General features: G+C 40.3%; 3 protein-coding genes across 4 annotated transcripts; 1 reads left to right on the top strand and 2 right to left on the bottom strand.

Annotated features, from left to right (window-relative positions):
• Positions 1-96: 96 nt before the first annotated feature.
• Positions 97-7,297, top strand: ints10 (integrator complex subunit 10). 2 transcript variants are annotated; one of them, XM_063498239.1, is made up of 18 exons: positions 97-502; positions 588-655; positions 734-837; positions 930-1,069; positions 1,152-1,233; positions 1,318-1,458; positions 1,625-1,799; positions 2,756-2,925; positions 3,031-3,170; positions 3,261-3,414; positions 3,509-3,591; positions 4,255-4,410; positions 4,876-4,984; positions 5,163-5,242; positions 5,415-5,577; positions 5,698-5,791; positions 6,098-6,166; positions 6,720-7,297. In XM_063498239.1, the coding sequence occupies exons 1-18, from the start codon at positions 374-376 to the stop codon at positions 6,874-6,876; spliced, it is 2,214 nt and encodes a 737-aa protein (XP_063354309.1). In that variant the 5' UTR covers positions 97-373; the 3' UTR covers positions 6,877-7,297. The 2 variants fall into 2 exon arrangements, with proteins under 2 accessions (XP_063354309.1, XP_063354318.1); XM_063498248.1 differs by lacking the exon at positions 6,098-6,166 and having other exon boundaries at positions 6,720-7,296.
• A 241-nt stretch (positions 7,298-7,538) lies between these two features.
• On the bottom strand, positions 7,539-9,938 carry LOC134645006 (toll-like receptor 1). The gene has a single exon (XM_063498227.1). It carries the CDS (start codon positions 9,936-9,938, stop codon positions 7,539-7,541), a length of 2,400 nt encoding a protein of 799 aa, XP_063354297.1.
• A 7,989-nt stretch (positions 9,939-17,927) lies between these two features.
• Positions 17,928-24,040, bottom strand: LOC134636826 (toll-like receptor 1). Its single transcript, XM_063487049.1, has 2 exons — positions 23,954-24,040; positions 17,928-20,387 (listed from the first exon to the last, which is right to left on the bottom strand). The coding sequence occupies exon 2, from the start codon at positions 20,379-20,381 to the stop codon at positions 17,928-17,930; it is 2,454 nt and encodes an 817-aa protein (XP_063343119.1). The 5' UTR covers positions 20,382-20,387; positions 23,954-24,040.
• Between the last annotated feature and the right edge of the window lie 1,100 nt (positions 24,041-25,140).

The raw sequence follows: 25,140 nt of genomic DNA, 5'->3' as shown, positions 1-25,140 counted from the left end.
ACAGTTGTTCTTATTTTTGTTGTTGTTGTATTTTACCTGATCCGGTAGCAATTCGACGTAGCTGTCGTAAAACGACACAAAGCGTCGTGACGTCACTATCGTAAAGCTAGTTAGTGCGTCGGTAAATAGAGATTTATCTTTTACTTGCTTTCGCTTCTCATTATAAGTGTAGTAGTTACATTGAAATAGAATAGTTGGATAATAGGAGGTGGTCTGATGATCAGTTATTGCAAATATGCCAGCTGAAAACCAAATAGCTGACGCTAGCTAGCTAATGTGGCTAACTGTAGCGTTACATTTGGCTGCTACATTAAAACACGCATGCATATTTTGACATTTTGTCACATCCGGCACCTAAACCCAGAAATATAGAATGTCAGCCCAAAAGGACTGTGAGTTTTTGGTGAAAAGAGCCCGGGAGCTGGTCTCTGATGATCCCTGTGCTGCCAAAGCCTGGCTCATCACTGCCAGGACCCTTTACCCTGCAGACTTCAACATACAGGTAACGCAAATCATCTCCTCTAGCTGCAAAAGCTGTCAGTAAAAACATCTTCTTACACATTGTGTTTCTGGACCTGTTTTTACAGTATGAAATGTACATCATTGAACGTAATGCAGAAAAGACAGCTTCAGCCGGGCGGCTGCTGTACGACATGTGAGTTACATTTTTAGCGTTAATGTCAAGTTTCCTATCCTGAGTCTGACCTCTTACTTAGTTTTGATTTTCCTTTAGGTTCATAAACTTTCCAGATCAGCCCATTGTTTGGCGCGAGATCAGTGTTATTACAGCTGCCCTGCGGAGTGACTCTCAGGATAAGCAGGCACAGTTTCTGAGAGGTGAGAGGGTTTTAACCCTTCATTACTTCCATTGAAAAGTGTGACAATGAACAATGCTTCTTGTGAAAATCTAAAGAGTATTTTTTTTTCAGGACTTTTTGAGACATTGCCTGGTCGAGTGCAGTGTGAGATGCTGCTGAAAGCCACGGAGCAGTGTTTCAACACTTTGGAGAAGGCAGAGATGCTGCTGTTACTACTGAAGCGCTTTCCAGAGTCTGTGGTTCAACATGGGGTGTGTAATATTAGTATTTGCATTGTCTTTTGAAAACTATATGTAATGTTAAAAGCTATTAAAGAACCTGATGTGCTGTTAGGTCAATTTAGGAGAGACATTGCTGGAAGCAGAGGCATCAGAGAATTTGGAGACTCCTGTCAACTGCTTCAGGAAGCTTTTTGGTGAGTACATACTTTCTCTTAATCCATTTTATTTCATTTGAAAAAAAACCCCCACTTGCTTCATACAGTTTTTTCCTCCTACAGTGTGTGATGTGCTTCCTTTGGTTATAAACAACATGGATATGCGCCTGCCTGCCAGCCTAATGCAGAAATACATGTTGAAAGCAGCAGAATTCTACATTGGCTATGTTACCCGTGGGCCCTCGCCTGATGGACAGATACAAGGTGAAGATACACTGTGATGAACTTGTTCTTTGTTTTCTATTTTAGGTCTATCACAGTGGGATCACTTTGACTCTTAAAATTTCCAGTTCTGTAGTGGGTTTTATAGTGAAATCTTTGAAGTATTTATTTTTTCTATTTACTTTGTTTCTCATGTTTTCTGTTTCAGGCTCTCAAGAAGGTGGGGCTCTGAAGTCACCGAGTGTGTCACGTGCTTCCCAGCGTTACGTGATTGATGGCCTGACAGAAAAATCGTCGGTGGTGGCAGAACCTTGGGAGAGACTGCTGGATATCCTTGCTGTGGTTGGGGCACGATGTGAGTGGCAGGGAGACAAGGGACAGAGGTAATCTATCACTCTGCCTGTCACATTGTTATTTAGTTACTGCTGTTGTTCCTACACAAAGGTGACATAAAGTGTAGGATACTTTGCTCAGGGATACCTGATTTGTCTGATCTTGGACGCTAAGTGGGGTCAGGCCTGCAGGGTACTTGGAGAGTTTGCCTGGGAATACCAGGTCCTGTAAGCGCATGACCTTTGGGTGGTTGTGGCTCAGGTGCTAGAGGGTCATCTACCAATCAGAAGGTCGGTGGATCGACTGAATCGCAAGTTTCTGTCAGAGCGTCCATCAGAGTGCTAGTTGGTGTGTGAATGCTAGAAAGCACTTAGGCATAGGTAAAAGGGCTGTATGAATGTTTGTGCAATTTGATAGAGCACTTTGAGTGCTCAGCCAGAAGGGTGCTTATCAGTCCATTAGTTTAGTAAGTACACTGACTGCAGCCACTGTCAGTGCAAGTGGCATTGTTGAATTTTGTTACTACATTATATGTGATGCAGAATTATAAATGATGCAGGAATACTGTTGCAGTTGTCAATTATGGCTTCTTTTGATTGTGTCTTTTTGGTTTTCTCTTATGAGCTTTGTTATACTGTGAGTTTTTTATGAGGTATTTATGTTTTCTCTGAGAAACTGAATGCTATCTGCTACCTTCTTGTTTTATGTTCATGTCTTGTAAATGTTGGATTGAGTGTTTAAGGATCCCAGGAAGAAGCTAAGGGAATGCCTTTTTTAAAATTACATATGAGTTACATTGTGGGTAATAAGTAAAAAAAAAAATCGTAATTTAATCAAAAACAACAACAACAAAAAAAAAACACGTAATAGAACAAATATAATGTGCCCACATGTAAAATGTAAATAATAGATGGTTAAAATGTGGATCGTTTCAATGTCTTTGAAAGTGATTATTTGAAATGAAATTTTTCAAAGGAATGTTTTCATGTGTTTATTTGCACTGTAGGAGTTATATGGAGATGCTGCAGAGAGTGAAGGAGCTGTGTCGCTACCTGCCTGGTCTAGAAGGAGAGACGAGGGCCCGGTGCTGCAGTCAGGTGGTCATCTGTGCTGCGCTTGTCCTCTTCCGTAGTGCCTCCTTCTACGTCTCAGCTGTACAGCCTGCACTGTTCCAGGGTTAGCTTCTACCTTTGTAGATCTCCATCTTCGTTTAATATATCTACGGTAATCTTTTGAGTAAAATGTTACAATCAGGTTTCAGTGTTATTTTTTTCTTTTTAGGAATCAGTGGGTTAAGTTCCGGGCCGTGGATCCTTGTAGAGGATTTGAGCTCAGTGTACAGTGATGTGGAGGTGGAGCGAGGAGCACTGAAACATGCGCATAAGAAACGCAAACTAGCAGATGGAAGAGAGAAGACTATGGTGAGAAATGTTTAGATATAAGTAAGACACTTTAATTATCCCAGATTGGGAAATTCTTTAGATTAAATTTGTATCTGTGTGTCATTATAGAGCTCAGATGATGAGGAAGGTTTGGGGAAAGGGCGTGGTCGACACATTTTAGTAAACAAGAACGACATGCCCAACTGGTCAGAGACTTTGGAGAGCTTTCACACAGCAAGAGAAAGCTGGGACCTTCTTCACTCCCATGATGGTCTGGAAGCCGGTAGGAGATTTTTATGTTCAGTCATGTTGTCACTACATCAAAAGGTTGTTATCAGAACAGCTGCATTAATTGTACATTTTAATGTCTCTCAAAGAGTTCAAGAAGATCTGCGCTGCGTGGAAGACGGACAGCTGGCTGTGGTTCAGAATATTCCTCACCGACATGATTATATACCAGGCAAGAGTTGTTTTTAATTTACCTTTTCTGTTTGTGACAAATCATCTGCATCCCTTTTATTTGTTAGCAGCAGCATCTTTAGCTTATTATTTTAGCTTTAGGATCAAAATATGCCATCATTTTAATACTGCTTTGAATTAAATAGCCCTGATCAATGGTGGGAAATGCAATTATTGCATAAGAAAGAACAGATTATACCGATGCAGGCACTCACTGACTACTTTGCCTTCAAAAATTCCCTGTGACATGGCATGTTATCCTGCTGGAAACAACCAGAGAAATCAGAAGATGGCAATAAAGGGATGGAGATGGTCAGCAAGAGTACTCAGGCTGTGGCTTTTAAATGATCCTCTCTGAGGGTTTTTTGAGTTACCAGCATCTTTCTATCAGCTCAAAGCCATCTGGACCTTCGCCTCTGACCTACAGATATACCTAATAAAGTGGCTGGAGAGTGTACATTTTAAGTTATATAGAATTTAAAGAATGAGGCAAATGCACGCAATAAAACTAAACACAACTGGTTGAAGTTGGCAGATGAAACTTTGGCTATTTTAATATAATTTAAATACATTAAGCTAACACATTAATCAACATTTGGATATAACATCTTTTCTAAGTTGTCTTTGGTTATATACTGATTATGTGCTAATGTATTATCTCCAGGGACAGTACCGCAAGGCCCTCTCTAGCCTGCACCAGATGGCTGCAGTGCAGCAGCCTCAGCCTGGGCCACAGAGTCTCTCAGGTCAGGCCAGTCTGGAGCACCACAGGGCCCTCATACAGCAGGCATCCTGCCACTACGCCCTGGGAGAGTACAGGGTATACACATGCACACAAACACACTCTTAGCATACATTATTTTGGTTTTGTCAGGAGACATGCATATGCTTACATGCCTTTCTTTTTCATAAATCATATCAAATGTTTTAAAACAAATGTAGCTGAGAGAAGTGATGAACTGAATTTGGGAATGCGCACACAATATTAAGGCAGAAAACTTAAAGAAAATAAAGACAGTAATGGATTGAATATTTTAACTTTTTAATTTTTATTTTATGAAAGCACAGCTGGCAGGAAATATACTCTACTGTAACAATTTATTGATTCACATTGAAACTTTTGATTTATAATTGGTCATATATAATTTATTTGTTATTTTTTTAACATTTTTATTTACTTCTGCTCATCAATAAAAGTTTTAGAAAGTTTCTTGGCCTAACAACACGTCCTTTGTCCAGTCAAATTTTGTGTAATAGTTTTGTATGGTGCTGTTTCTTTTGACAGATGGCCTGTGAGAAGCTGCTTGAAGTTGTCAGTGGCCTAGTACCCCCAAACCAGGAACCACCAAAGACCCCAGAGGATCCGGTTAGAGTCAAGACCAAAACGAGGAAAGGTAAAAGTTTCCTGAATCTACTCACTGATTCTGTTTATGAACAGTTTTGATTTATTTTTGCTAATCTGAGATATGAATACGTTTGTGGCGTCTTCATACAGAGTCAATGTTGCACGCGCCTGTCTTTGTATGTTTCTTTGAGTATTGTTAACATTCCCCGTTCTTTGGTTTTAACCAGGTAATGACTTGAGATTACTTCCGTGCACCAGCAAATCTGTGCTGCCGTTCTGTCTCCAGCTGATGCTTGCCTGCTTTAAGGTACATAGACAGGATACATCTGTGGAAATAAGTGGGAGCAAGGGCTTTGATACGTTTTCTTATGCAGCCTTTGAGAAGACATGCTCCGTGCCGTAAGGCTTAATGAGACTGTGATACAAACCCTGGTTGAATAATCTTTGTTTCCTTTTTTCCCCCTTTTTTGGCCAATCAGCTACGTGCCTTCACCGACAGTCGTGACGATCTGTCCCTTGGTCACGTGGTGGTGCTCCTGCAGTACGACTGGCCACAGGGCGAGATGCTGTTTTTAAAGGCAGTGGACAAAATCTGCCAACAAGGCAGCTTCCAGTATGAGAATTTCTTCAACTATGTCACCAGTATCCTTTTTGCCTTCATTTCTTGCCTTTATTTTGTTGTAAATAGACAGTTCTCTTTGTGATTCCTTTATCTTGTTATGTGTTGGATGTTGGTTTCCTTAAACTCATGGTTTTTCTCAGACATTGACATGCTGGAAGAGTTTGCATACCTGCGTACTCCAGAAGGAGGTAGAATTCAGCTGGAGCTGCTGCCCAATCAGGGAATGCTGATCAAGTAAGCAACCTCCTTCCCGTTATGAGCTTTTTTTTAGTTGGCATCGTGCACTCTCCCTTTCTGTTGGTGTGCTTTTAAAAGAGGACAGTGCTACTGACTGATCTACATAGACAAGGCCTGTGGGGGAAATTGACCTTTTAAACTGAAAAAGCTGTAAATGGAGTGGGCATTTATAAAGAGAAGGAGTTCATGGTTTAAGTGAAGAAAGAAAAAATTGTTTTCAGACTCCTTCGTTCATTACTGTAGAAGTTCAGACGTTTGAATGCACCCTCACTGACAGAGTTGTTGAATGTTGCTGTCCCTCAGGAACCCTAGCCCTGCCCTGGGGGTGGAGTTAAATACTCTCCTGCTACAAGGGGTGCAGACGATGGACAGGTACCCCAGGCCCCTCCTCCCACAGTCCCCATCCCGCCCCCACCACCCCACCAGTCACCCTTCCTTCATCCCCAGCTTCAAGGCTTGTCATCCCCCAGTTTTAATTTGGGCCTGTCATTTTACATCAAGAGTTAGTCGTTCTTTGATTTCTGTCGGCGTTTGTTTATTTGAGCCATTACTCGCCTTTCTGTGGTCATCACTGTTGTTGTTGCAGAAGACGATGTTGGTGTTTTTGTATAGTGAATTTAGTTATTTTGCCTTCTCATAACACTTGATCTCATTTCATGTGTGGACATGTTTCATGTGGTTTTGATTATTATTATTATAATGGAATGTTTTATTTTATGTTTTATTTGAAAAGACTAAAAATGCTGTTTGGCTGATTTATGTGTGTGTGTAAGGAAAATGTAACCTGAAGTATTTATGAGTTATTTTTATTGCATAGGTTATATAATCTAAGCCTCTGTTTATTTTAAGGTATCTCATAAAACCCTATTTCTGACCATGTCTATGTTTGCATTTATTTTTTAAAAAAGTATTTTTCCTCTTCCAGACATCACACAGTGACTCGAGGAATCACCAAAGGAGTGAAGGAGGATTTCCGTCTGGCCATGGAGAGGCAGGTGTCGCGTTGTGGGGAAAACTTGCTCGCTGTGCTTCACCGTTTCTGCATTAATGAGAAAATAATCATCATCCAGTCGCTCCCCTGACACCTGGACTTTAGCTTGTGAGGTTTCAGGCACAATTTAAATGCAAGTGGACTGACTTAATGACCCAGAAAGCTGATTCTCTGCAGACACATTTCCAGCTCTCTTGTCTTTCTCAGCCAGCACTGAACTCTTAACATGCAGGCTTATTCTTTACCTTCATAGTGAACTTCTCTTTTTAGAGTGTTAGCAACAAAACTGATAGACAACTGCTTTCATTTTCACATTACAGTATGTGTATTTTTTCTTCGTCAGTGGTACAAAGTTGAGATGGTAACATAAATAACCACCACATTTCATATTGTGATGTCTTGCAGGAGTCAGTAATGACAGAAGACTTAAAGTGCATTTTTGATACTATTTGTTAGGTTAATGTTTTTGCTACAATCTTGAATCAAATTGTTAGTTTGTATGGATGTTTCCATTAAATGTTACTTGAATGGTTTAAACAAGTTTATGTGTTATTTCATAATTTATACATTGCAATCATATCAGATGGTCATTAAATGCTAATTAAACAAATGAGATAAATTAACCCTAAAAGGTGCCCGGTCTTTAAAGATGCAGGGTAGCTACGACATATTTCCAGTGTATCCAAATGCTTTTGTAGCCCTTTTTAACCCCTTTAATCTGTGTCCCTCTTTAAGTTTTTCCTCCTGCTCTACTCACAGAAGTACAGGAACATTTGGCAGGTCAGTCTGTAGGGCAGCTCTGAGGTTAGCCCAGAATAACCTTTGTTTTGCTTTGTCTTGAGGCCACTCCAGATATGTGTGGCGGTTCATCATGGACTTCAGCTGGTAGTACTTGGATGGGATTAGGTATTGAGGCAGAGGCTCAAGCAGTACCAGCACGATGCTGTCTGAGCCCAGACTGAGACGTTGGTGGATGGCGAAGTAGAGCTCGTAATGACACCACTCGCTCTTGACAAAGTGAGCAGAGAGGACAAACACAGAGCGCCTGCATTTCTCCACACAGCTGATGATGTTCTCAATGATCGTCTTTCCCGGTACAAAATGTTTCTCGTGATGACAGATTCTAAGCCCTCCTGCGGGGCCTTCGAGGTTGGGAAGAAGGGAATTGCGCACCCAGTCAACATCGTGCTGGCTATAAGACACAAACGCGTGGAACTCCAGGCCCACCAGATCCTCGGGCCGAGCTTGTTGCATTCTTGCACGATGTTTGGCTCTTGTCCACTGCCAGATCATGCCCATGTACCAGGGAACATCCAAACAGTGACACAGAATCACAACAAAAGTAATCAGTGTCCCTGCTGGGACCAAAATTGCAACCACTAGAAGGCCAATGCTGCAGGAGACCTCTGGGATCGAGATGTCTCTTAAAGTTGAGTTTCTAACGTCCTCGGGGTATGTGCAGTAATAGCCTTGTGGCCAATTCAGCAGCTCAATTCCTGATTGGCTGTTGTTCTTTTCAGACTTGATAGCGAGCTTTATGAAACTTCTGAGAGTGCAGGTACAGGTGAAGGGGTTAAAACTGACATCTAGGGTACGCAGTTCGGGACAGCTTTCCAATATGTTCACAGATGGGGCATGGAGAGAATTTGACCTGAGCAGAAGCTTTTGGAGTGTGGGGAAAGTGCCACAACCTGGCAGCTCCCGCAGCCGGTTAGCATTTAGATTCAGAGTTGAAAGGTTTCTCAGATTGAAGATGGATTGCGGAACCACAGAAATCTGGTTGTTCTGGAGGTCCAGTATCTGTGTCCCATTTGGTAGACATTGAAAAACTGAGTCAGTCAAACTATTAGAAGACAGATTTATATTGGTGATGCTTGGCGGCCAGGTGCAATGTGATGACTGGTCATACCCTATGGAGTTGACGCTGAGGTCCAGATGTTGCAGGGACGACATATATTGAAAACGATTGCTCAGTATCTCAAGTTTTTTAAGACTGTTGCCTACCAGAGTCAAGTTCTTCAGGTTACGCAGGTTCTGACATTCAACTACGTTTTTACCCACCGCACTTGAGAAGATGGAATCAGACAGAGCACCAAAGGAAAAATCCAGCTGGCGTGTTGGACTCTGTGACTTGGGACAAGTCATGTGTATTATTGGTGCGTCAGTAATCGCAACACTCTCCACTGGCATGCTGATGAAAAAGTTGTATAAAGCCTCCTGTGAGAAGAAAAAACTTGTTACCATTGCCCGTCTGACTGTGAAAGAAATTACCTGTGATGTTTTGATCACTTCAGTTGTGTAGTGAGGAGGATTCTTTACATTCATTTCAGAAACACCAACATGTTTCAAAGTTGTATTTAGAGCCACATTTACATATTCAGTTAAGTCTCGCCATTTAATTGTTATGTTGGTGAGATAAAAACTTGTCGTGCGGATTTTCACTGTCTCTCTTAGCTGCTTACTTAGGTCTTTGTAGCCATCTATCATATTCATCATCTCCACTTCAGCAAACAGGGACAGAGCATCAGCAGTCAGATTACAGTCAATTTTCTGATTATGTCCGAAGGCTATCTGCAGCCTTTGAGCATGAACATCCTCCAGGCTGCCTGCTTCATAATAAAGTTCATCCTCAAGTAATAACGTCAATGTGCGTAGTTTCACTTTAGCAATGTTCTTGAAGTCACCCACACTGATGTTTTTTGCTCCAACTGTTAATCTCTCCAGTTTTACAAGAGAGCTGAACTCACTCCCCAATGTCATGGTAAGAAATCTGTTAAAGGCCAAGTTTAGCCCCAGGAGGTTCACTGTGTGTAGCAGGTATTGTTGACCTGAGAGGTTCTTGAGATTGTTGTGCGACAGGTCCAGATGTTCCAGGAGAGGCGTGTCAAGAAAAGTCTGTGGATCGATCTCCTGCAAATCGTTCCATGACACATTCAGGAACCTAAGGTGAGTGGTCTTTTCAAAGTCTCCATTGTGAAGCTGACGTATGTAGTTGCGGGAGAGGTCTAAAAATTCAGTCGTCTGTGGCAGGTCAGTTGGGACAGAGGAGAGGTTTTGGGATGATCGGTCTACAAAGTTGTCAGGTGATGAAGTGCTCTTCTGAAGTCCCACCAACATGGCTGCTGTCCAGAGTACGGCTGCTGTGACCCTCATTGTAGCCTGTATAAGAAAATATAGCCATTAAACGGGTAGCATTTGTCTGTGTGTCATTCTGTCTGTAGATACAATAGCTCAAAATGTTTTGAATAAATTCTGATAAAGGTTTGTAGGTTTATAGAGTGGAGTCATGTTAACAATCCATTAAAATTTGGTTACATTCACCAGGGTTATCAAGGTCAACTTAATAATAATTAATAATATTGATCAAAAATGGGGGAAAAAAAGGGATTCTAAATATCACGTTACCTTGGATGTGAAGAAGTCAGAAGATATGCTTAAAACTATGTTTAATATTCTACTGCTTTTGTTCGTGTTGCCAACATTTAGGGAAAGATACTGATATTGTGGGATTTTAACAATCACATTATAGTTTGCATCCAAATATCATTGCAAATTTGACCTCTGATCTCACATTTACATCTGCCTTTCTTTTCAAGAGTTTTGGAGTCAATACAGCATTGACTCCAAGATGCATATAATAATAACATTTGGAGTCAAGTTAGTGAGATATATATACTGTAGTATAATGTCATATAATAGGATTAAGTGATTTGTGTCCAGTCATTTGCAAATAACTAACTTTATCACTAAACATTTAAATGAATTTTAATAAACAACAAAAATAAATGCCACACATGTGCTGCACCTACATGAATACAAATAAGAAAAAATTATTATACTCAAAAAAATGTCAGGTATATTAAAATGGGTTTCAAACGAAACAAATATATACAAAACACAATATTATTTCCTTAAAAGTAAGAAACTACCCAGAGAGTGAGCTGCCTTGGTGGGGGTTTGCACTCTTGGAGTAGTTTTTGTTTAAGATAAAAGCTGTCTACCTTTTTGGTGGCTACAATTCTCAGAAACTGCTGAGGAGAAGTAAGGAATTGACTTAACGATCACTTTAAAGGAAGCAGTGTGTGTAACAGTATCCTTTCTAAACTTGTTTAAATAAGACAGGACTGATAAAAGCAAAAATCAGGTTTTATCATCTGAGTGATAACAAAAATTTGGTAGCCAAAACCTCTGCAGAGGGTTGGAAATCATCATCATGTGTCTGTCATGAATAAATAAATGTGTAAAATTAAATAAATGGTTCTAGTAGCTCATTGGTCAGATGTCATGTAAACAAAATTTTTGTTTATTGACAGATGTCCCTTTTTCAGGATTGTCTGTAGTAGATAATGAAAAAATAAGAACTTTTCTCCCATTTATTTGTTGATCTATCAGTTAATGACTCTGGTGTAGTGTGAAGTACCATGGTGGAGGTCTTTATACAGCTGACATTTCACAGAGCCATCCAGTGTGATGGATTGGTGTCTTTACTGGGTCGATTCTGCCCAGAATTTGATTTTATTTATTTTAATCTAAATCTTAAAATAAATAAAATCCAAAACCACATTCACATTAATTCAAAGGAAAACACAATTTTATTTAAAGATGGATAAGAGTCCACTAACCTGTGTTGCCGTCTGATGGTCACGTTTTGAAGTCTCAAGTACCAAAAATATCAGAGTCACAATTGTTCAAAATCTCTATATGGGAAAAGAAATGGAAATCAGTCAAAGAAAACTGACTGATAGAGGAACATGTAGCAGCAAATAAAGTCTGGCTCAAATGTGACCAAAAGGCAAGCATCAGCACTGAGTCAACAGTTGCTAATATTAGTTTCTAAGTTACAGTAAAAAAAAACCCATGAAGCTGAGCAAAAACAGGCACAGAAATAAAAATAAGTTCCCAGGCTCTTCATCCTCTTTAACTTCCCTTTTTATGCAACAGTGCATTTTATGGAGAGAAACTTATACGATAATGTATAAAAAAAATGGAGATAAAGTCCTGAAATTGGATTTAGTGTATATTATTGCCTTGAGGAGGGTTTTGATCCTGGTCTCTAGACACATTTTTGTTTGTTTGTTTGGTTTTTAACATGCTTTTTATTGTGATGGGGAAGCTATGTGTGTGTGCAGACAGATGAACAGACACACACTCGCATTAACCCACTTCCGAGCAATGTTTTTACTCTGGCAGTGCCATTCTTGCCTTGGGTCAGCGACTGCTACGCAAAAAGCAATAGGAGCTCAATTGAATATCATCTTATAAGCCAGTGTCACTAATCTCACCTGGAACAGTTTGATCAAATTCTAAAAGAACACCGCTGATTCGGTTATAGCAGCTTCTGGATATAAGAGAACAGAAAACTGGCTGTCTTTGTACAGCAAATGTAGTTATTTTGCCTTTTCATAACACTTGATTTCATTTGATATGTGAACATGTTTCATGTGGGTTTCATTATCATGATGCCATATTTTTCTTTTTTTAATTTAAAAACATTACGTTTTGCTAATTATGTGTGTGTGTAAGGAAATTGGATCCTGCAGTATCTATGACGTACTTTTACTGCATAGGCCATATAAATTTAAGCCTCCGTTTATTTTAAGCCAGCTCATAAAACCAGATTTCTGACCATGTCTATGTTTTAATTTATTGCATGTATTTTTTTTAATCCTTTTCCTCCTCCACAGACCACACAGTGACTTGATGAATTATCAAGACTCAAGGAGGATTTCTGTTTGGCCACGGAGAGTCAGGTGTCTCTAAAGGTTAGAGATGTGTGACTGACAAAAATAACCCTGCCATAATGTTTTATTTCATTATAATACCGTATTTTCTAATTGTTAAAATGTGTTATTTTCTTTAGTTATTTCAAAATAATTGTCTTGATGCATTCTCAATCATCCAGGTAAGTAAATCTCCAAAAGTTGATTCTGTTAATCTGGACGTAGCTTTTTCAGTGGGAGAAAGGTTTCATCACTCATCCAAGTGACTTCTTCAGTCTCAGCTTACTGCAGGTTTCCCCAATCTGACCTCCCAGCCCATTGTTCCTTCAGTGGGCTGGTTTCAGTCATTATGCAAATGCCCTGTTTATAAGACCCGTTGCCCTGACTTCACACCTGATTAAGACCATGGAGAGTATCATACTACACCACCTTCGCCCACTAGTCGGGAGAGATCTAGACCCGCTGCAGTTTACCTACCAGCCGAACATCGGGGTGGATGACGCTGTCACCTACCTGCTGCATTGGGCCTTCTCTCATCTGGAGAGCAGGTGCACACTGAGTCATGTTTTTTGATTTCTCCAGTGCCTTCAATACAATCCAACCCTCAGTGCTAAGGGAGAAGATCCAGGGAGCGGGAGTGGACCATCAGCTGTCCTTGTGGATTATTGACTACCTCACCAGTAGACCCCAGTATGTGAGGCTGCGGGACTGTGTTTCTGAGGTGGTAGTCTGTAGCACGGGGGCCCCACAAGGAACAGTACTCGCCCCTTTCCTCTTCACCCTGTACACCGCGGACTTCAGTTATAACACAGACACTTGCCATCTCCAGAAGTTCTCAGATGACACCGCCATTGTGGGTCAGGTGTCAGAGGGAAATGAACTGGAATACAGGGGGGTCATCAATGACTTTGTCAACTGGTGCGAACAGAACAGATCTTCGCATCAATGCCAGCAAGACGAAGGAGCTGGTGATTGACTTCAGCAAGAAGCCACCCCCTATTACACCAGTGAACATCCAGGGTTTGGACATTGAAACGGTGGAGGAGTACAAATACCTGGGTGTTCACCTCAACTACAAACTGGACTGGTCCACAAACACAAATGCACTTTACAAAAAGGGTTTAAGTCGTCTCCACCTGCTACGGCGGCTGAGATCCTTCAGGGTGAACAGGACACTCCTGAGGACATTTTACGACACTGTGGTGGCTTCTGCTATTTTCTATGCTGTGGTCTGCTCGAGTGGTGGAATGGCAGAGAGGGCTGGGGGAAACTTAACAAACTGGTCAGGAGGGCCAGCTCTGTCCTGGACTGTCCACTCAAGTCCATCGAGTAGGTTGGGGAGGAGAGGATGTTTTCTAAGCTAACATCCATCATGGACAACACCTCCCACCCCCTGCATGAGATTGTACGAGCACTGAGCAGCTCGCTCAGCAGTAGACTTTTACACCCACAGAGTAGGAAGGAGCGCTACCGCAGGTCATTCTTACCAGCAGCTGTCAGACTCTATAATGCAGCTTAACATTCTTTTGGTCATCTTACTCACCAGCTTGTTTGTTTACCGTACATTTTTTACATAGCTCTGTACATTTTATTCATAACCCTGTACATTTTATACATATCTCCGTACAATTTTTCAATTTTTCTATACATATTCTGTACATTGCTACCTGTATATACCTGTATATACAAACTTCGGTTGCTTATGTTTATAGGACCACCTTGTGTCTTCCTTTTATATTTTATTTTCCTTTGCTGTAAGAGCTCTGTAACACTGAAATTTCTCATCCGTGGGATAATAAAGGTTTATTCTATTCTATTCTATTCTATTCTATTCACACCCCATTCTCTGTTTACCATCGGGGCAGGGGGCTGTATGGAGGAGTTGGCCATCTGATTGGGGTCTGGATGCGGGCCTCCCTGCTGCTGGGGGCGGGGTCGGTCTGCTTGTCTCCGCCCCAGGGAACAGGATACCATCTCCTGGGTCTAGGTACCATCACCCCTTTGAGGGTGAAGGTGCCTGGACCTAGGGTATAGAGTATGTTTAGGGATTGTGAGTGTGTGTACAGTGTCCATTTATGTGTGTCTCCACGTTTGGCGAGTGACAAGTATTTGTATATGTGCGCATGAGAGTGGGAATGTACGCTTATGTCTGTGTGTGCCTGTTTGTCTGTGTCTATATGTCAGGTCAAGTCTTAGACTCCACCTCTCTGGGAACATCTCAGGCCCTCCCAGGTGTGGCCTATCTCCCCCACCACACTATCTGTCGTTGGCTGATGCCCTCGGACATTGGTGCATTGGTGGTACTGGGTGTCCGGGGCCGGGTGCTCAGGTATGTACCGGCTCACTCCCGGTGGCTACCTGGTGCGGCCTGGCCCAGTTGGGCCCCTTCCGGGAGGTGGGGGACCCTCAGACCTCAGGCCTCTGGGCTTGGGGATTGGTCCACTCTGTACCAATGTACAGGAGAGCTTAGGAGAGCCCCAGACGTGGGGTCACCTAGCAGCCATGGTGCAGGAGCCACAGGGGGCTGTGGTGGTGAGCCCACAGGCTCTGCCGGCAGCCGGTCGCGCCAAAGTGGACTGAGCCCCAGCCCCAGAGGTCCGAGGGCACCCCACCCCCCAAGGGGACCCCAGCCCATACATCCCTCTCAAAGTGGTGCACTCCATCCGTCCATTATTAAAAATTCATTGATCTATGGTTGACCAGGAAATTACATTGAAATGAGTTGGATTTATAGTTGAACAGAAAATTATAAAGTCGTGGCTTTATAGTTGACAGGGAAATCATAGTTGATATCATTTGGACTATTCCATTGCATCTCTCTCAAAGTGATACATCCCATCTGTTTAATAATCATTTGTGTCAGAAAGGGAGGCAATCCTGTATTAGTCGACATAACTGCACCCCAGAGAGCTCTTCTGTGAATACATCAGGTAAGCATTCACTTATTTTCTAATATTTGAATTGTGTCAAATGTAAATTTAACCAATTGATTACATTTTAACATTCTATGAGAGTTTATTCATTCATTCAAGTGTTAAAGTCTAATGTGAACTTCAAAGACAGTTTCATTAACGCTGGCCAACAGCAACTGACAGTAGCGTTTAGCAACTGAAAAGTTAAGGATATACTCAACAACTTTCCTTGGTACCAGAAAAGAGTCATTTTTGTTGCATCTTTGTGCTGCCATCCTGCCCTGGTTAATATATCATGATGACCATGTTATCTTGCCATTTTTGACAACAAAAGTTTCTCATTCAACTTGAGGGGTTTTTTTTGTCAGAAGATGCGTGATTCTTTGGGTTGTATTCCTCCCCATCTTTTCCAGATACCTCCTCACCTACTTAATTTTGCCTTACTGGGGAAATGAAAAAAATCAGCTCTACAGGCTGTTCAGTGGAGAAAAGTGGACTCATGATTTCAGTCTAGAGAAAACTGCGGGTCCTCTCATCTGCAGTGGATTTAGAGTCTCTGAATACTACTATTAGTCAGGGCCTTGATGGTTGTGCCTGAAATTGTTTGGACCTTGAACGATGGTACACCTGCACAAGAAAGTTTTAGTTCTTTCAAAGATCAATCAGTGTGTGTGTGTGTGTGTGTGTGTGTGTGAGAGAGAGAGAGAGAGAGAGAGAGAGAGAGAGAAAGAAAGAGAGAGAGAGATCTGGGTCGAATCAGAGAAGAAATTTCTGTCGGAAAAGCTACAACTCCCGCTGGAGATCGAGATGGAGAGGGCCGATTGCACAAGGAAGCCTGGCAGTCAAAGCTCAAGGCTCATAGTGGTGAAACGCCTGGGGTACAATGACAGAACAGCCATTCTCCAATGTCTCCCACTCAAAGGAACTAAAATAAACATAAATGAAGACTTTAGATGAAAGCTGTGAGAGCGACAAGGACGTTGCCTATTTGTGTTATGATAAACTGATATTTATCCCTGCCATCCCCGCAGCAGTACACCAAAATCAACAGACAAACTTTAATTGTCAATCAGACAATCAGATATTTCACAACATGGTCTGGAACTGATTAGTTTCAAATACACTGCACAGCAGGAACTGCAAAATGACATTGACCCTGATAATAACTCTTTCTTCAACATTAAAATCTGTTTTTATTACTCCCTGGACGACCAGTTTAATAGCACCATCAGGACACAAGATACATTTTCAATACTTCACACTTTTACACTTTAATAACAACAGAAGCCCGTAGGCCAACTTTCACAACATCAAACATTACCTCAGTCACTTTGCACATATTTTAATACAATAGCTATATCATTTGAAATGTGTCACAACTGAAATTCTTATATGAAAAAAGAAAAATGTTATTGTAATTTGTAGAACAACAGGCTCTAGTGTAGTTGCATTTAATAGTTGGAAGAAAGACCTGGAATAAAATTTTACCAAAAACACCCCCAAAATAATGTTTATCTTTGACAATTTCAATACTGATTTGTTGAATCCAAATCAGCACAAATCAACAGATGATTTTATCAACATATACAGACTCAGGTTATGTCCTAACCTCATTAGACCCGGCTGAATTCCTTCTCATTGTGTAACATATATTTACTAATAAAGAACAGTATAGAGAATAATATACTGAGTGCATTATTTAAAAACATGATATCAGTTACAACTTACCAATATTTAAATGAACTGCTTTATATAGCAATTTTCTACTCTGCTTGAGCACTCAAAGCACTTAGTACAACACATGCACACATCCATATAATCTAACATTCACTCACACTCCAGTGAATGCATTGCGGTTCAGTATCTTGCAGAATGATACTTTGGCATGATTTATTGAATCCAAACAAGCACAAATTGACAGCCAAGCATCAAACCACCAGCTTTCCAATTGGCAGACAACTTGCTGCTAATAAAACATTTCATAATTTATGTATATCATGTCAGAGCTTCATTGACTAAAAAAAAAAACCTAGCATTTTTTTTTTTTTTACCTTTTTTTATGTTATTATTTCTTCTTTTATTTCATGCTACCTAGAAGAGTGGCATGGTGGTGAACACTGTTGCCTCACAGAAAGGTTCTGGGTTCAAATCAACCATCTGACTGGTGCCTTCCTGTGTGGTGCTTACTTTTTCTACCTGTGTCTGCATAGGTTCTCTCTGGGTATTCCAGCTTCCTCACACAGTCCAAAGACAGGCAGTTATTGGGGTTAAATGGTGAATCTAAATTGTGTTTGTGAGTACGAATGATTGTCTATCTCTATGTGTTAGTCCTGTGACAGGCTAGTGACCTGTACCCAGCATCTCACCCTATTTCAGCTGGGATATAGGGTAAACCTGAGTTGGATAAGAGGAATAGATGGAATAGATGGGTATTAGGTGACCATGTCTTTAAAGATTCAGGGTAGCTACGATGTATTTCCAGTGTATCCAAATGCTTTTGTTGCCTCTTTTTACCCTATTAACCTCTGTCCCTCTTCAAGTCTTTCCTCTGCCCAATGCTCCTGTACTTGTGTGACTGGAGCATTTGGCAGGTCAGTCTGTAGGGCAGCTCTGAGGTTAGCCCAGAATAACCTTTGTTTTGCTTTGTCTTGAGGCCACTCCAGATATGTGTGGCGGTTCATCATGGACTTCAGCTGGTAGTACTTTGATGGGATTAGGTATTGAGGCAGAGGCTCAAGCAGTACCAGCACAATGCTGTCTGAGCCCAGAGTGAGACGTTGGTGGGTGGCGAAGTAGAGCTCGTAATGACACCACTCGCTCTTGACAAAGTGAGCAGAGAGGACAAACACAGAGCGCCTGCATTTCTCCACACAGCTGATGATGTTCTCAATGATCGTCTTTCCCGGCACAAAATGTTTCTCGTGATGACAGATTCTAAGCCCTCCTGCGGGGCCTTCGAGGTTGGGAAGAAGGGAATTGCGCACCCAGTCAACATCGTGCTGGCTATAAGACACAAATGCGTGGAACTCCAGGCCCACCAGATCCTCGGGCCGAGCTTGTTGCATTCTTGCACGATGTTTGGCTCTTGTCCACTGCCAGATCATGCCCATGTACCAGGGAACATCCAAACAGTGACACAGAATCACAACGGAAATAATCAGTGTCCCTGCTGGGACCAAAATTGCAACCACTAGAAGGCCAATGCTGCAGGAAACCTCTGGGATCGAGATGTCTCTTAAAGTTGAGTTTCTAACATCCTCGGGGTATGTGCAGTAATAGCCTTGTGGCCAATTCAGCAGCTCAATTCCTGATTGGCTGTTGTTCTTTTCAGACTTGATAGCGAGCTTTATGAAACTTCTGAGAGTGCAGGTACAGGTGAAGGGGTTAAAACTGACATCTAGGGTACGCAGTTCGGGACAGCTTTCCAATATGTTCACAGATGGGGCATGGAGAGAATTTGACCCGAGCAGAAGCTTGTGGAGTGTGGGGAAAGTGCCACAACCTGGCAGCTCCCGCAGCCGGTTAGCATTTAGATTCAGAGTTGAAAGGTTTCTCAGATTGAAGATGGATTGCGGAACCACAGAAATCTGGTTGTTCTGGAGGTCCAGTATCTGTGTCCCATTTGGTAGACATTGAAAAACCGAGTCAGTCAAACTATTAGAAGACAGATTTATATTGGTGATGCTTGGCGGCCAGGTGCAATGTGATGACTGGTCATACCCTATGGAGTTGACGCTGAGGTCCAGATGTTGCAGGGACGACATATATTGAAAACGATTGCTCAGTAACTCAAGTTTTTTAAGACTGTTGCCTACCAGAGTCAAGTTCTTCAGGTTACGCAGGTTCTGACATTCTACAAATTTATCATCCACCACACTTGAGAAGATGGTGTCAGACATAGCACAATTAGAAAAATCCAGCTGGCGTATTGGACTCTGTGACTTGGGACAGGTCATGTGTATTATTGGTGTGTCAGTAATCGCAACACTCTCCACTGGCATGCTGATGAAAAAGTTGTATAAAGCCTCCTGTGAGAAGAAAAAACTTGTTACCACTGCCTGGCTGGCTGTGAAAGAAATCACCTGTGATGTTTTGACCACTTCTGTTTCATCTCGAGGAGGCTGCATTATGTGCACATCAGAGGCATCAAGATGTTTCAAAGTTGTATTTAGAGCCACATTTACATATTCGGTTAAGTCTCGCCATTTAATTGTTATGTTGGTGAGATAAAAACTTGTCGTGCGGATTTTCACTGTCTCTCTTAGCTGCTTACTTAGGTCTTTGTAGCCATCTTTCATATTCATCATCTCCACTTCAGCAAACAGGGACAGAGCATCAGCAGTCAGATTACAGTCAATTTTCTGATTATGTCCGAAGGCTATCTGCAGCCTTTGAGCATGAACATCCTCCAGGCTGCCTGCTTCATAATAAAGTTCATCCTCAAGTAATAACGTCAATGTGTGTAGTTTCACTTTAGCAATGTTCTTGAAGTCACCCACACTGATGTTTTTTGCTCCAACTGTTAATCTCTCCAGTTTTACAAGAGAGCTGAACTCACTCCCCAATGTCATGGTAAGAAATCTGTTAAAGGCCAAGTTTAGTACCAGGAGGTTCACTGTGTGTAGCAGGTATTGTTGACTTGAGAGGTTCTTGAGATTGTTGTGCGACAGGTCCAGATGTTCCAGGAGAGGCGTGTCAAGAAAAGTCTGTGGATCGATCTCCTGCAAATCGTTCCATGACACATTCAGGAACCTAAGGTGAGTGGTCTTTTCAAAGTCTCCATTGTGAAGCTGACGTATGTAGTTGCGGGAGAGGTCTAAAAACTCAGTCGTCTGTGGCAGGTCAGTTGGGACAGAGGAGAGGTTTTGGGATGATCGGTCTACAAAGTTGTCAGGTGATGAAGCGCTCTTCTGAAGTCCCACCAACATGGCTGCTGTCCAGAGTATGGCTGCTGTGACCCTCATTGTTGCCTAAATAAAAGATATAGGTATTAGCCTTCATAATATTATTTATTTTTACCATCAGTTGTCAGACTGTTGGATACATCAAAAATAAATGTTCAAAAGTCCTACAATAAATTCTACCTTTGTGGTGGTTACAATGCTCAGTAATTGCTGTAGAGAGGTGTGGATTTGATGTAATAATTTTAAAAGTTCAGTGTGCAATGCCTTTGAACTTAATTAAACAGTTTACGTTTTTAATTAGGGTAGACAAATTGATAAATGCACAAATTAGGTTTTTATCAACTGAATAATGCAGAAGAATTGGAAACTGAAACCTCAGTAGAGTGTTAGAAATCAATGTTACATCTCAAATTAAAACATTTTAATTGCACAGTTCTGCTGCACTATACACATCTGGACAGTATTAACAGAGAAAACATATATAAAATGATGAATGATGCAGGGATACTTTACAGATAAATATGACAAGATAAGTACTGTAGTTAATGTCGTCTTGATAATAGACTTCAGGTTCTTCCCTCAGTGTTTTTCACTCTCCATGAGGCCCTTTGGTGTTAATTGTTATCATTATTATTACGTATTGTTATAATCTCTGCGTATTCCTGTTTCAAATGATTCTCACTTCCTGTTTGTTTTTGTTTTTTGTGGGGTAGTCATTTCTCTCCTGTGTCTTGCATTTAGTTTTGCTTCCTTTGTATCATTTCCTTTGTTCATGTTCAGGTCATTCTTTAACCTCCACTCATGTGCTCCCTGTTCTCCAGATGTTTGTATTTTTTCCCCTGTGGATATTCCGCATACATCCTAATTAAATTGTAGTTTTCACTTTCAGTTGAAGTACTGCATTTCCATGCCTCTCACTCGATGCTTCATGACAGATCACACATGCATATGCAAATGCTCACGCTGTTACACAATATAATTAATTTAGACTTACCACTTAACCTAAACTCTTTACATACTACTCTAGTGCAAGAATAACTCTACAAAAACTTTGCAACTCTCACTGTTTTGCTTGGTGATATATTAAAAAAATTATATTAATGTCAGTATCAATGTAATTAAAGTCAATATTTACTTACTAACTACTAATTGTTTTTTTGTTTGTTTTTTGTATTTAATTCAAAAGATGCTTCTTGAAGATAAATCCTAGCACAAGATGATATAGAGAAGAACACTTTCAGCAGGTGGCTTGCAGCCATCTTCCCTGAAATTATGTGAGTATTTTCTCATCTTTAAGGAGAACTGGATGCTAGTCTGATTCTGATATTCTTTGGAGAATGTCAGATGATTTGCATGGTGCGGTACTGTGAGCACGAGTCCCACTAAAAGGCTGCCAGCATTTATTCTGTTCCTTCTTGTACAAAGAGATAGGTCCTGAGGCTCAGTCCTGTCCTGTCCTGCTTCCCTCATGTAATAACCTCTCCCCTGGTATCCCCTCTACCACACACAAAGCTTTTAAGAAAAAACTACTAAAAGCACAGAGCTGCAAAAAAAAGAACTTCTTAGGTTGCAGGGCTGGCAATACCAAACCGTTAAATGGTGCGTTATACCCATTTCCCGGTGTGTACATTCACATGCATCTGAGGGAATTTTACCACACGTGCCTAGCCCCCACAACAAGCGACTGTGCCGCCACTAAAGCAAAATAAAAGAACCTAAAAATTGTGGCATACAAATCACCAAACAACTCAGGAAATAAGATATAAAGGAGACAAGAACAAATACACACACTCTAAACTGCAACTCCTTTTAAAAGCATAATTACAATATAACAAACAGTTAAGATGAAAATACCATAAAACAATGAACCAGTCAATGCCAGTCCATAAATGACAGCAAAGCAACAACAAGGCTACAACAAGACAGCAGCAGTGTGTAGGCCTGTAACAAGAGAGGGAAAACAGTCATCCAGGGTCCACCCTATGATAGATAACCCATGAGGATCCTACTTACCCTTTAATAGTTATACATATTAACCAGTTGCCAGGGGAAATGAATCCGGTCTGCAATACTTAACAACAGGCTGTGATCTTTGCCACAGGAACAGGAATGAGTGCAAATAGCTAGAGCTCAGGAGTAGACTACAGTTGTTCCTTATAACCAACATCTGATTAACAGCTAAAGGAGAGGTTAATGTTCATGCTGCATTCACAGAAAGCATGTTTGAACCAACATCCACCCAATCTAACTCACTACATTTACTTTTACAAATTGTTAGAACTTTTCTGTATTAGTATTTCATTACAGCAGTATTATGAAATTATTACACAAAGTAAAGTTAGTGTTTTATTTAGCTCAACTCTTTCAATATTCACATCCATCAGTATGTACTTGATGAGATCTGTAATGTAATTACAATAACATTTTCTGTATATTTCTAATATTATTTAATCTCCGTTTACACCTAAAAGAACTGTATTTTAATGTAATACAATGCAAAAAATATGGACTTTTTTGGGTATTTTAATTATAGACAATTTTTGTGTTTTTACATGATGACAAATTTCAGTTATTGTGCGCTATTTTTCTGCTGCTGGAATATTACTGGGTTTTATGGGTTTTTTTTGTTTGTTTTTTTTTAAATAGTTTATGTAACACTTTTTGATTTTAGTCAGTATACTAAAAATATGCCATACATGTGTATTAAAAGCATCAAGGCTAAAAAGAAATTTGGCTGAGCAGAAAGATGAAAGAAATTTAAGGAAGAGGCCAGAGTGATGTGAAAACATTATTTTGAAAGGAACTTACATGGAACAACACTGGTTACTTTCTTTAAGATCCGACTTACTTTTAATTTTTCTGAACTGTTTTAATTCTAATTGGTTTGGTTTACCGTTTTTTCTGAAATTGAGTTTTTCCTTTGTGAATGTGGCTTGCTGTGTGCTTATCATGGAATTGTTGCTCTGTTTTCTTTAATTCCCGTGTTTTTTTTCTTGGTGTCAGTTTTGTTGGAATCTTTTGTTGGAATCTTATATATACATATACATATACATATACATATATATACATATACATATACATACACACACACACACACACCTACACACACACACACACACACACACACACACACACACACACACACACACACACATATATATATATATATATATATATATATATATATATGTGTGTGTGTGTGTGTTGGGGACAACAAAGAAACACAAATAGACATTTAGAAAAACAGCTTTTTCTAAAATTCGAAAAAACTGTGGGAATGTTAATACTGTCATAAATATAAAATACTGCCATTTTAATGAAAAACTGATTAGATAGTATTAATCATAATGCACTGTAAACTTAAAATGCAAAACAGATATGTATTGTGCAATGTGGTTGTTATTATGGTATGAGTTTACGATTATTTTTGCATTCATAAATCCCACCAAAACTTTTAGCAGACATTTGAATTTGCCATTTTCATCATCATATTTTAGACTACTTTCACTTAAGTCTGTTTGTCTTGACTCACGTAATCTAAATATTAAAAAAAAATAAATCCAAAACCACAATAAAAAAACCAATCTGGAAAACACCATTTAGTTCATAGACAGATAAAAAAGAGCACTAACCTGTGTTGTGGTCTGATGGTCACGTTTTTAAGTCTCAAGTACAAAAACATCAGAGTCACAATGGTTCCAAATCTCTGGATATGGGGAAAAAAGGAAATCAGTAAGACAAAACTGACTGATCGAGAAAGGTATACCACCAAATAAAATTTGGATTAAATGTGACCAAAAGTCATGCGTCAGCACTGCTCCAGCAGTAGCTGCTAATAGTTTTTAAGTTACAGTAAAACCAACATGAAGCTGAGCGGAAACAGGCATAGAAATGAAAGCAATTCCCAGACTACTTATGCTTTTCTCACTTCAACATCCTCTTTTCACTTCCCTTTTTATGTAACAGTGTATTTTATAGAAGGAAACTGTGATGAAAATGTATAAATAAGCAGAGCTAGTGAAAGTAATGAAATCAGTTCCTTGGATTTAGTTTACTTTATTGTTTTAAGCAAACTAATACTTCAGATTTTGTTTTGTTTTGTTTTTTGTTTGAAAAACTGTAGTTTGAAAAACATGAACTGATTTTAAAATATTCTAAAAATCAATGAAATGGGCCTTTACTAAGCAATGCCATGATTATACTGTATCTTTAGTTTGTTCTACTATGTTGTGAAAAGTATGAATGAGAAGGCTAAACTACAGTGTTTCTGAGGTAGCTCTCTTGTATCATAGCGACCACACTGAGGTCACCTGGGTAGTACATGAACATTTTCCAACTCAATTGACTTATCGCACTAATGCCTTGAGGCAGAGTGGCTTCAGGTCCACTGTGTTGTTTACTCTAGACACTGTGTTAATGAAGGATGATGAGAAAGGGTTTCTTTTAAAATGGCTTTTTATTGTGATAGGGAAGCTATGTGTATGTACAGACAGACAGACACACACACACACACGCACGCACGCACGCACACACACACACACACACACACACACACACACATATGCATGAACCTTCTTCCCAGCAGTGTTTCTAGCCTGGCAGTGCTAATCTTGCCTTGGGTCAGCGACTGCTACGCATACAGCAAGTGGAGCTTAATTGAATATTGTCTTATAAGCCAGTGTCACTAATCTCACCTGGCACAGTTTGATCAAATCCTAAAAGAACACTGCTGATTCGATTAGAAGCTTCTGGCTGTAACAAAACAGAAAACAGCCTGTTTTTTCAGCGTCACAGTGTAAGATTACCTCTTATTTAATAA

Source organism: Pelmatolapia mariae, linkage group LG2 (assembly GCF_036321145.2).
Source record: "Pelmatolapia mariae isolate MD_Pm_ZW linkage group LG2, Pm_UMD_F_2, whole genome shotgun sequence".
Taxonomy (NCBI): domain Eukaryota; kingdom Metazoa; phylum Chordata; class Actinopteri; order Cichliformes; family Cichlidae; genus Pelmatolapia; species Pelmatolapia mariae.
Note: the sequence above shows the minus strand (reverse complement) of the source record. Positions and strands in the feature narration are given on the sequence as shown.

What these genes read in the sequence shown, in the direction of transcription:
- LOC134636826 (XM_063487049.1), bottom strand. Translation starts at nt 20,381, where the DNA reads ATGAGGGTCACAGCAGCCATACTCTGGACAGCAGCCATGTTGGTGGGA.
- ints10 (XM_063498239.1), top strand. Translation starts at nt 374, where the DNA reads ATGTCAGCCCAAAAGGACTGTGAGTTTTTGGTGAAAAGAGCCCGGGAG. An exon ending in ATGGAAGAGAGAAGACTATG is followed by an intron (nt 3,171 to 3,260) that starts GTGAGAAATGTT and finishes GTGTCATTATAG; the next exon opens with AGCTCAGATGATGAGGAAGG. An exon ending in TTTCTTCAACTATGTCACCA is followed by an intron (nt 5,578 to 5,697) that starts GTATCCTTTTTG and finishes GGTTTTTCTCAG; the next exon opens with ACATTGACATGCTGGAAGAG.
- LOC134645006 (XM_063498227.1), bottom strand. Translation starts at nt 9,938, where the DNA reads ATGAGGGTCACAGCAGCCGTACTCTGGACAGCAGCCATGTTGGTGGGA.